This window comes from Pomacea canaliculata, linkage group LG3, assembly GCF_003073045.1.
Source record: "Pomacea canaliculata isolate SZHN2017 linkage group LG3, ASM307304v1, whole genome shotgun sequence".
NCBI classification, from domain to species: domain Eukaryota; kingdom Metazoa; phylum Mollusca; class Gastropoda; order Architaenioglossa; family Ampullariidae; genus Pomacea; species Pomacea canaliculata.
In genome coordinates this window covers 13,019,164-13,031,362 of record NC_037592.1, presented here as the reverse complement: position 1 = coordinate 13,031,362, position 12,199 = coordinate 13,019,164, and the positions used below count along the sequence as shown (strand labels likewise).

Genomic DNA, 12,199 nt, shown 5'->3' with positions numbered 1-12,199 from the left:
CACCTGTGATGACCATATCCTCCCAACACATAAAGTCGAATCAATTCAAGCACAAAAGACGAATCGAACTCCCATTACAAAGTACCTGTTAATGTCAAATATCATGAACAGAGCCAGGCGTTCTTTAAGCAAGCTCAGCCACCATCTTAACAAAAATGCCGACTTGACAATACACAGAAAAAAAATCAGACAACGACTTTCTCTTCAATGATTGCCCTCTAAGAAAACAGCCTTTATCGTCATTGTTCTTTAGTTTGGAGGTTGGTACTGAGTGCACGTGCAGACGGTTGAAATCTCACAATGGTGCATAAACACGATTTTCTCTCTAATGAATCTTTACAAAGCCTTTGGTTTCATTATTCTTTATAGAGACGGTCGGTTACTGTAAAGTCCGGGAGCAGATGTCACTCTTCAGGAACTTTATTTGGCCTGAGTCGATTTGACTTTCGTTGTCGGGAAGAGGTCATCTTAAGTGGATCAGTACGTATAGGTCATGTCGGGGTCGATCCGAGGGTGATATGATTTTAAATAGAAATAACCGCTCCCCCTGCCTCGTGTTTGTTGTTGTCTCTTTACCAGCGTGCGTCAGTTAACTGTGATTCATTTTTTCCCAGAAGTCACGCGTTCATAGAAATAAAATTCTTGTTGACTGACTGGTTGTCCTTCATTGCAACATTTTTTTCAGAAATCACATTCCAAACTATTAATAGCGTGTTTCGAGTCTTTACTATCACGGTAGAATGAGTTTGGAAATATAATAAAAATGAAATGATCATGCCGAGCGATTGCCGTTAACATTTTGAGTGCAAAATATACCGCGCATTATAAGGGTTTTATTAAATGTATTTGTGTGTTTATTTGTTTGATTTGCTAGATGATTAATTTATATTGCTCTGGTGTACAGCTGATCGAATACCAGGCACAGACTGTCAGCTACTTCATAAACTGTGGGTCATTAGAAGCTGTGTGACATTGATTTGTTTGATGATGATGATGAACACGAGGGCGGGGAGGGGAACTGAAATCTGTTGCCTCGGTGTGTAAACAGTGAGCAAACCTAATTCTACACGGCAAGTGCATGTGTGTATGTGTGTGTATGTGTGTGTATGTATGTGTGTATGTGTGTGTGCGTGTGTATGTGTGTGTGTGTGTGGAAAAGGTTGGGTGGGTGAGGGGGGATGTAAAGGACATAAAAGTCAACAGCTGTAACTAGAACTAGACAGGTGGTGCATTAAGGCCGAAGTAAGTGTTGTACCTGTATCTGAACTCTGACCTTCACACAGAGAACTTCATCTCAACCCCCATATTTTTTCATTGTCTTTTGCTCTCTTTCTGATTGTGTGTGTGTGCGCACGTGCATGTTTTAATGACTTTTAATGTACACGTGTGCACATTGTTTATATGCCCGTGCGTGTTCTCCGTGCAGTGTTTATGTCATATGAACTTATCACTTAGAAACACTTTTAACACCCAAGAGCAGTTTCAAAAATGGTTTTTTCAGCTTTAAAACTTGGTAGTTATTGTCTGCACTGTGTAAAAGAGTTTTCTCTGCTTGCACTCGGAAATAGCAGGCTTGCTAAAGACATTTTTTTATTTCTTTGACATCATAAAATTGCATGTCAGAGAAGAAAATTGCAGTCAATACAGTCATATGTCAGCTGAACATATTGTTTCCTTTATTTACCACAATTCTTTGAGTATACATCTGGGCCATAAGCAATACAGTCATAATTTCTGGACCACAAATATTCTAAATACTTACATGTTCTTCTAGTAGCATAAACCACGTTAGTGGTTAGTAAAATCCTTTATTTTTATGTGTGTTTGTGTGTTTGTGTGTGTGTGCAGGTTCCATCTCAGTGGCTTAGTGAGTGAGGTCCACCATGTGTTGTTAACTTCTGTTTTATTTTCAAATGCTGTGCATAACGAAGAGTTCAGCTTGATGGGTCAACAGAGGAAGGAGAAAGAAAAGAAGGGGGGGGGGCATAGGAGAGAGGAGGGACTAGAGGAGGGGGCGGAGTACACAGCGACTCCTTGTCACAAAAGGTCGCAATCAAGGAACCTGATGTTGTCAGGGACAGGATGACTCGCAAAGTCCCAATCGTGACTATTTTGTCAACTTCCGATTTACTACTTCATTTGAGTCACGCTTATTCCATCCAGAATTTTACATATGCAACTAAGAATTTTGAATGAAGGGGGGAAAAAAATCACGCTGATGCTCCTTTGCTCTCTCTCTCTCTGACTTTTGCTCTCTTACAGAGAATGCCCTCTTAAATAAGTAAGCTGTCACAATCTAAGTAGAGGTCGTACCTCACAATTTGCTCTACATGGTAGATCTTTTCAGAGATGAGTATCAGGACAGATTTCTTTACCTCGTTTATTTATTTGGAGCTGTCGGTAACGTATTATAACGGCTATCATTATATATTAAAACCAAAGGTACAGCAGCAGACACCAACACAGTCCACGATCTTCTTGTAAAAAAATATTGCTGCTGACAGATTTGATAAAGATTGAACAAACGGTGTGGATTTGCACAGATGTCAATGTAAAGTTATGTATTACTGACTGATCGGCGCAATAGACGTCAGTGGTTCACTGTATCTAGAGCGTGGCGTTTGGAAGACGGGAGTTTATTTCTCTCCTTCAGCGGACTTTATCCTTCCTGGTAACGGTTACTCATTTCTGAGTAATGCAAACTTTCCAGCCACGGACCTGCTCCTTGATCCACCCACCGTTTCCTCCAAATCTGGGCACGCAACACAAGAGGCTAGTGATGACAAAGCAACACATCATTCTGGTTATTTTGTGGTTTATAAATGTCACGGAAATGTTTTGAAAATCACGCTGTCTGCGGGAAATTAACAATCTGATTAAAAACTACCCCACATATCTGATTTTTAATGCACACGAGTACAGTCGACCGAGGACTCGGGACACCCCACCGGCTGTTTATTAATGTCTGAATCCATGCAAGAACACCCGATCTCTCTCGGAAGAATATAAAGGGGAAGGGGGATAAAAATTATTAATTTCGTGATCAATGAGCACATCGTGTACCAGACGGTATACAGGAGCGGGAGGTGGAGGGGAGGCTCCCCCAAGAGGGAGGACTGAGGACACTGCTGTTACGAAGCAGACAGGTGGTGCACAGAAGGCGTTGCCCTGTACGGGTAGGTCTCTAGTAGTGGTCTCACCTCCACCCACCCTGCTATCCTTACTTCTCTATATGAGACCTTGCGGAAGTTTATTGTATTGAACTCGCATGGGGATAGGGAAGGTGTTGGTGGTGTAAGCGCCCTAGTAAGAACCACTTGCCAACCCCTAGACCCACCCCAAGAGCAGCTTCTTCATTTCAAACATAATTTATTTCATCTCGAAACGTAGGAGGAATTTGAATGCTGAGTCCAGTGATGGTTACTCGTGCTGGGAATAGGAATTAGCAGATTTTCTTACACACATATAATATATATAACACGACATGAAGTAATATAAAATCAATAATTTTTAATATATATGGTTATGTGTTCACACTACGTACTATGTATGTGCAGAATGCAGCAAAATGTTTACCTCATTACTGAACAGGAAAAGCATGCATACGTCACCTCCAGCCAGGCGCTAAGTAACTTTATATATGAGTAAAAGTTATGATAAATATTTATACGCGCATAACTTTGCAAAGTCATTCCAAGCTAACAACACTGTTTAAAATTTACAACATAAACAGCAATTGACAAAATGCCAAAACAAAAAACGCCACAACAACAACAAGCAGCATTAAAAACCTCCGTTCAACCGATCAGTCGCCAATATATTCAAATGTCAACAGCTGCAAGATGTAAGCCAAGCGCATAACTCCTCTGGTTAATCCAACCTTGAAATAGATCATGGAGGGCACTAGGTCTGGGTGCTGACGCCTTTATATGAGTTTAGTACTGAAGACATCTTGCTTTGGGTTGAAAATGCACATGCTGCACACTAGAGGACATTGCCTTGACACGGGGGAAGCAGGGGGTAGGGTGCGGTTAAGGAGGGTTTACCGTGTGAGTGGAGGGAGGTGACCGGGATGACGCACCAAGTCAGTTTGTGTTGACTATTATATTACACCCGATCCGTTTTCCGCACCAGCTGCTTTTGATGTCAGTGTGCATGAGGACGCACCTGAGCGAGGCCGTCAGTTTGTTCCCTCGCTCGCACACCGCAGCCATCGGACTGAGGCCAGTTCATCACAGCAGCGTTTAAAAAAAACAAAACAAAAACAAAATGGTCCTGACATACAGAGTAGTGCTGAATAATTTCGGGTGTCAGTCGCTATCTTGTATGTCGATGCTGCCTGTGCTGTTGCTGTTGCTGGTTCCAGGCATAGACACGACGCCGACAGCATCTCGGCCCCATATCGTGGTCCTCATGGCCGACGACCTGGGCTGGAACGAAGTCGGATGGAACAACCCGGTCATGCGCACTCCCACGCTAGACCGCCTGGCCCGGGAAGGTGTGGTGCTAAACCAGTCCTACATGCACCCCACGTGCTCACCTTCACGGGCAGCCTTCCTGTCCGGCATGTATGCGCACCGCCTGGGGCTGCAGCACGACACGATCGTCGGAGGCCGCGCACAGTTCCTCCCGGATAATGTGACTCTTCTGCCGCAGTCGTTGAAGAAGCTGGGGTACGCCACCCACGCCATAGGCAAGTGGCATCTGGGCTTCTGCAACTGGCGCTACACCCCGACCTACCGCGGGTTCGACTCCTTTTACGGATACTACAACGCCAAGGAGGATTATTTTACTCATATGGCGCATCTGGATGGTTACGATTTCCGTGATAACACTGAAGTGGACTGGACGGCCCGCGGCCATTACTCTACCTGGCTGCTGGCCGAACGGGCAATCCGAATCATTCGCGACCACGAGCCTTCCCAGCCTCTTTTCCTGTACCTGGCCTTCCAGGCCGTGCACGGGGAGCTGCAGGCGCCGGCGCATTATGTCAACCGCTTCTGCAGTCACGTGCAGGGCAACAAAGACCGGAAGGTCAAATGCGGCATGCTCGCGGCCCTAGACGAGGCCGTGGCCAACGTGACAGCAGCCTTGACCAGGGCAGGGCTCATGGACAACACACTGCTGCTGTTCACCACGGACAACGGGGGCACCAAGGATGTCCCGTCCAGCAACTGGCCCCTGAGGGGCTTCAAGGGTGCTAACTGGGAGGGTGGTACGCGTGCCGTTGGTTTCCTCCACGCTCCCAAGCTCCTCGCTCGAAGCGGCTACACCAGCGACAACCTCATCCACGTCAGCGACTGGTTCCCGACCTTCCTCGAGGCCGCGGAGGGAGAAGAGAGACAATTTTCTGACATCGACGGAGTCAGCCAGTGGCAGGCGCTGCAAATGGGCAAAGAAGGACCTCGGTACGAGATGCTGTATGAGATAGATGATGTCTACGACTCGTCCGCCATTCGCCAGGGTCCTTACAAGCTGGTGCAGGGCGCGAGGGAGAAAAGGGATGGTCACTTCGCGCCTCCGGAGATAAAGAAGGAAAAGAACTTCAAGAGAGATGTCGATTTGCAAGACTATATGCTGTTCAACGTCATCAACGACCCCCAAGAGAACTACGACATCTCGCAGGATCACCTTGACCTTGTCAGCCACCTGAAAGCTCGATTGGAGTATCACTGGAAGTTTCTGGTCCCTTCCAGAGGGCTTCATTTAGAGCCCAGCGCCCACCCAATGTTCAACAATGGAACCTGGACGCCCGGATGGTGTTGAGGACTGGTCTGTCCCTTGCACGCAGACTGGTTTCCAGGTGAGGTTGCTATGGTCACATCTAGAGGTCGCCAAATGATTTCCTGCATTTCCTTGTGTATTGGAGCTATTGAAGTGAAACTTTTCATTTACCAAAATAGATAAATAATTTAATCACAGGAAACATGTTCAAGTTGAAATTTACTCTTTATTTTTCTTGTCTAAAATCTCTTTCTCTGTGGTACAGTTATCGGATTTCTGGAATTCCGGTTTCATCTCATTATTGCTGTTCTTCGTGTATCCCCAGTCTTCTGTGCTTCTCACTTGTATGTTGTGACTTAAAATATTTGTGGTACACAGTTTATAACTTTCATAAATGGTCATAGAGAAATAGTCAGGTCTTATTTACTTCAGAAGCCTGTCGATGGATGCACTGAACATTAAATTTATCAGCTGCTTTTGTGACACACAACCTGACAATAACAGTATGTTTTCTGTAGTTTTCCATAAAGTGTTTGGTTCCTCAGAAAAAATTATCGATGACACTGACAAAAGTTCTTTAAAAAGTTCAACGGTTACATGCAATTGTACTTTTAAAGTTTGATGATATTAGTATATGCTTTCCTATTCATATGCTATGTTTTGGGAGAATTTTTGAGGACCTTTTTAACTGTGGCAAATGTCGTTTGACCAAGTCTGGCAAAGTTTTATGTGAAGGTCACATGAAACCATTGTTGTTGAATGTTTTACAAGTCTGGCAAAGTTGTGTGTGATCGCCATAGAAAACCAGTGGTTTTGACCAGATGTTCGGGAGATTTGAACTTCAGTCAATGTACGAAGTCCAAACTTGTTTCCCAATACAATTGCCAGGACTATGGGACCAGATGTTGACAAAAGTTTGCCCGCTTATAAACTTTATTAGAAATTCTGTGATCTGTCTTTTAAAACTGTGGCCCTTCCCCCCACTCTTGTGTGTGTAGTTGTGTGTTTTGTCAGCACAAGCACTTATGGAGTTCACGTATTATTTATTTGTCTTATAGTACCATCTCGAATCTTCGGGAATATGGACATGATAATTTTATTTTAAATTTCTTCCTTGACTTCAATTAGCAAAATACCTACTTAACTTATTGAATTGGGTTAATAAATACAGGAATTTAAAATGTTGAGTTTTTCTTTGTGAAAAATACTCTCATATTTTTGTTGTACTTATTTAAATTTGTTTTAGTTATTTAAAAGTCTTTTTAATTTCGAATGGATTTTGCGATTTGTGACTAAGCTTATTGATTACTTGTGATAAAATCTTGAATATCATAGTTCAGACACCTGGGTACCGAATGGGTGGCAGCGTCGGGAGGACAGCAAGAAAGGGGCGTCCTGAATCATTTGTCTTTTCTCAATTGCTCTTGTGGGAATAAAATGCATATTCAAAATTACAATCTATGATATATGTTCAAGGTTTTTTTTTTTCGCAACCCTATACTTTGATGTGGGCATAAGGTTTTTCAACTTAACAACAATTATTAGCTAAATTTTTTTAAATGTCACTTAATTTTGGTAAATAAGCAAATTATTTCAACCAGCAACTGTACCGCCTTTTAAAAGTTTGAAATTATTCTAAAGAATCAAATTTAGAAATGTTTTTCAAGCATCATTCCAATGCCATTTAGCGTATGTGAAACATTGTGCTGGCTAGACCGAAAGTCTGGTATAAACAGTTTTATTTAAAATAATTTTAGTGTTAAAACTCTCTAAAATTGTGTTATGCTTGTGTTCTTAAATAACTGATTTTCTAAGCAGATCTGAGGCCTAAAAGTGTTGTGTTGTGCAACCGGTCCTCACGGCACCCGAACCCTCTGAGTGCACCTGACTGCATCCTTATCTATCAGTCAATAAGCTATTTGCGAATAAACATGGAGATTTGCAACCTGACGATGTATGCTGCATAAACAAGGTTAGTCCCCATCCAAATCAATATTCAAACCCTTACCAAAGTACAAAAAAAAAATAAATAGAATAAGGAGCTAATGACAGAAAGACGAAAGGCAGCAACTATTTATGATAAATCACGCTGCGGTATGTATGTTTTCGAAGTCTTAGTTTTGTAAAAGAAAAGCCGTAAGGAACGTATGTTAAAAAAAAATTAAAAGAGAACATTAACATAAAACCCTTCAGTATTTCGAATAACAGTAATGAACAGGAATACAACAGTTTTTGACAATGACGAAAAAAATAAGAAAAAGGTTTATAGAAGGGGTGGGGGAATTAGTGTTTTATGTCCAGCCAGCAACGAATGCTATATCATGGCAAGGCAGCCAGCCATGTAAACAATGACACATGCAGAGAAAGAACAGCGTGCCCGAGGCGAGAGCTGAACCCATGAAGTCCAACCCTCACTGTGTTGGTGACAGGCGCTAACAGTGACGCCACTAGACCGCCCTTTATAGAAGGGAGAGTGGAGACAAAATTTTGGCAATAGTCTGAAACTGGCGATATTTACTTCCCAAGTCGGCTTTCCATATACAAATTACACAACTTTATTAAGATAGATAATACAATAACATTTTATCAGAAGCAATAACCAAAATAAAATATGGCACGATACAACGCTCGCAGACAAACAGGGGCTCTATGGGGCGGCGCTATCAGTCAATGGCATTAGCTGCTGCGAATTAGTTCTGTTTGTGTACAGCACAGAATAATTTATTCAATACATTTATTGATTGCCTTTAGCTAATCGTGTGTCCAACATTTGCCCACACTAAATGTTTGCGATAAACAATTGTTTCTGAAATAAGATCCAGCAAGCAATGCATAGCTCACTGACGGAGACTTAACGGCCTCGAGAAAAAAAAAATCCCTTTTGACCGTCACCCAGCCACATAATCGTCAGCAAAACATTATCAATAACCACATCACGACCGTGACAAAGTTTCAGACAAACGAATGATCACGACATTGGCTACAATTCTTGCTCTAAGACCACAAGTTTGTTGTACGGCGGATGCTGGACATCGTGAATGAATGGGTGGTTTTCTCGCATCAGCTTCATCTCACCTTCGACGCTTCTAGAAAAGAAAACACTGAACAAAGCGTTGCTCTTTCCCACAATACCATGCAACTGTCGCACGTGCCATTCGAAGTGCGTGAGAAGCTGCTGGGTGTTTCCGTTTCCGAACATGTCGAGCATGTAGCAGACGCCAAGCTTGCAAGGGTAGAAGCTGCCGCACGACAGCAACGGTGTGGAGATCACATCTTCGTTCCCAGCGATGCTGGCCAGGAACAGTCGGGGAGACGATGAGTAAGTGAGGAGGTGGTGCAGGTTGGAAACCATCAAGCGAAAAGGTTTCCAACCCAAGACGATCCTCTCTTCGGGGAACAGATGGCGCAGTTGTCCAGGATCCGCTGACAGCAGTCTTCTGATGTCCTCTTCGGTGAGGCTTCTCACCCCAGGAAGGGATTCCTCACTAATACTGCTGTCCATTGCAGAACCATCTACATCGACGGTAAAGATTTCCTATTTCAGAAAAATGAAAACGGATTAAAACCGGTAATAAAGATGCTTAAGAGTCAGGGAAATTCTGAACGAGAGAGAAAATCATAAAAGAGTGAATGAAGACAAAACTGGACAGTGTGCTCAGAAATAAAGCCCATGAGAGCTGATCCTCAGCACCACAGCACCGATACCTGGTTACAGGTTAGAGGGTGACATTATAACAACACGTGACAAAAAGAACCCCTTGAGGGACCAGGCATATGGTTCATTATATTAGGTTACAAAGACAGTACCTTTTCTAGGATTAGCTTGTGCGTCTTGAGGATTTTTGCTCCGTTGGCGTCCATGTTAATGTTGTTCGTTGTGAAGGCCAGATACCTGATTCCTGGCAATGAGGTGTAGTTCTGCAACACCTGTTTTATGAATCGCCCGTACACACCGGAACCACGACAGTCTGGAGACACGCGGCCTCCTGATGTCACCACGGTTTGTCCTCCGTCCACAATTTCCACTGAAGTAAAGCTCACCTAGAGGCAACATCGGTTGGCAGATTGTATAAGCTCTCCTTCACACTCGGGATTGATAGAACTTAGATAAAATTACACCATGACACAGAAGCCAGCAGCTAAACGAAGGCAAGGGATTTTGGTTACAATATTTTTATAAAGCAGGAAACATCTACATGTAGTTGTGTTGCATCCTTCATATCCAGAAAAAAAAAAATTCGAAGCTGCTAACACTAAAGCGATGGTGGCTGAGCGCACCTGCTAAATGACTAACAGATTTTTTTTTTTTTTTAGAAGTTGGAAAGGAAGAGGGAAGACGATATAGTTAACTGTTATGGGGCAGCGCTTCAGTTCCCAATGAGACAAGTGGAGGGACACTGTGTATAGGGGAGTGAAAGGCTGCGTCTACTTAGAGAGGTGCGGTGTTTGTATATCTCAGGTTTTTGTATTTCGAACTTTCTGTATGCTGACTTCTTTCCTTTATTTCTTTAAAAGACATGAATAAGTAATGTGTTCTCTTTCTTGTAACTGTCATTAAGCGCAGTCTGCGGGGCCGGGAGATGGGCCATGGAGTGGAGGGCCGGGAGGCGGGCCGTGAGTGTTTGTGTCAGGCTAATGCCACAGAGTAATGGACCTGACAGATGCCATGAAATATTTGAAGAGTTTTTGTTTTGTGAGTTGTTCACATTTTACTAGTATCCTGGAGTATCTAGCCCAGAAAATAACGTCTGACCCTAAGAGGCAGCGTGTGATATATCAAAAGGTTAGGTCGCTCGTCCCCAGAGACCGTGACTTATTGAGTAGTGAGGTCGCTGGTCCCCACAGACTGCGGCATTTAGAGTATAGTCTGTCCCCAAGTAGAGGTCAGCTGTGTTTTGTTTGTGTAATTTTTTTAAACGATTTAAAATAAGTTGTGAGTGTGGAAGATATACATGTATATATATTTATGGAACATTAGTCCCCAGTGACTGTTGATACAGTGAAAGCAGTGCTGAAATGTTTGAAACTGTATGGAAAAAGAGATGCACGCGCTTAGACCTGGAAGTCAACATTTTTTATCTTCTGTGATACATTCATAAGTAAGTGTTAACATAAGAAAACAGTATTCTGCTTTTGTTGCGTGGTTGTCATTGTTTTTGTTGTGTCTTTGTTGTGAATGTTGTTTTGTTGCTTTGTTGTTGCCACCGACACCACAGCTGCTGTTAATGATGACTACATTCAATTTTATTTCCCCTGTCTGACATCTAAAAATACATTAAGCGATTTGATCTGCAATAAAGCATTCATTGTATGCAGTACGACACTACTGTACATCAGACCACATTATTTGCCTTGTTCAACAGCTTGAAGATAGACGAGATTTGAGGCGGTTTATTGATATTTTAATTGGTAGATCCTGGAGATAACTTTTAAAACAAATCATGTTATATTGCGTCCTACAAACCTACATACACATTAATTTACTATTATAACGGTTTTACCTATGGCATTTATGCACACTTTTATATGTGAACACATATATATGCAATATTCGTACACAACAAATACACAGAAATGGTTTATCTACATATATCTACGGGCGCAAAACACACACACACGTACGTATATATAGGCACGTAAACTTACCACTCGGTTCCCTATCTTGCAAATGTGACTGTAAACACCTTGGCCTTGTACTAACGAAGGATAAATCGCCGGAAGAAAGTCTCGTCCATGAAAGATGTCTCTGTCGATGGCAATGACGGGGTCCCTGTCCTCTAATGTGGCTAAGCACACGCGCTGTTCTTCCGTCTCTGATCTCGGAGCAGGACATTGTGGTGGAGTGTAGCATTCACCTCTGTCTTCTTTCATGCTGCTTGCCGTCGTCATTGTCTGTTATTCGTTTCACCGGGCTGTCTCAATCAGTCCAGGAAAAATGAGCTAGATAATCTAATTCAGAACTGGTAGGTCAGTTCTAATGTATGCCTTAATATTCCCATAATTCGCTATTCATTTTCCCATGTAAATTGAACCTTTAGGTAGATTTTTTTAAATGATGAAGATGAGTGCTCGAGCTAGTAAAGAAAAAGAGTATTAAGATGTAACCCTGTGGGTGAGGTATAGTGTAAGGATGGCCAACCAGCCCTTCCCTTTTGGAACTAAACTGAAATTGGAGTAGTTAAAGCGTCTACTAGGACAGGTGCATTTGAATTTCCACTGACCTTAAATGTAGGTCACTGGGTTAAGAATGCAGGCCTTATCACCAATCTTTCTGACTAATAATCACTATCGCATGAATGAAGTTCAAGACACGATGGAGCACTCTGTCTGTCTGCTGACTCAAGTCGTCAGAGTTAGCTCCCCTATCAATGGCATTTCCGTAGACCGGAGGCTAACGTAAGTCGCCCGGATGATGAGGAAGTGCCGGTGACAAAGAGGTGATAAAATATTGTGAATTTAACTAGGATGTTGAAAG

The 12,199-nt window shown here is 42.7% G+C and overlaps 1 protein-coding gene and 1 pseudogene across 1 annotated transcript; one reads left to right on the top strand and one right to left on the bottom strand.

The window, feature by feature from the left end:
• Positions 1-3,872: 3,872 nt before the first annotated feature.
• LOC112560534 lies at positions 3,873-6,905 on the top strand (annotated as a pseudogene).
• A 1,201-nt stretch (positions 6,906-8,106) lies between these two features.
• LOC112560865 (histidine N-acetyltransferase-like) lies at positions 8,107-12,050 on the bottom strand. The gene is made up of 4 exons (XM_025232960.1): positions 11,946-12,050; positions 11,371-11,636; positions 9,532-9,765; positions 8,107-9,259 (listed from the first exon to the last, which is right to left on the bottom strand). Exons 2-4 carry the CDS (start codon positions 11,611-11,613, stop codon positions 8,705-8,707), a joined length of 1,032 nt encoding a protein of 343 aa, XP_025088745.1. The 5' UTR covers positions 11,614-11,636; positions 11,946-12,050; the 3' UTR covers positions 8,107-8,704.
• Positions 12,051-12,199: the final 149 nt, after the last annotated feature.

What these genes read in the sequence shown, in the direction of transcription:
- LOC112560865 (XM_025232960.1), bottom strand. Translation starts at nt 11,613, where the DNA reads ATGACGACGGCAAGCAGCATGAAAGAAGACAGAGGTGAATGCTACACT. An exon ending in GCAAGATAGGGAACCGAGTG is followed by an intron (nt 9,766 to 11,370) that starts GTAAGTTTACGT and finishes TGTTGCCTCTAG; the next exon opens with GTGAGCTTTACTTCAGTGGA. An exon ending in ACAAGCTAATCCTAGAAAAG is followed by an intron (nt 9,260 to 9,531) that starts GTACTGTCTTTG and finishes TTTCTGAAATAG; the next exon opens with GAAATCTTTACCGTCGATGT.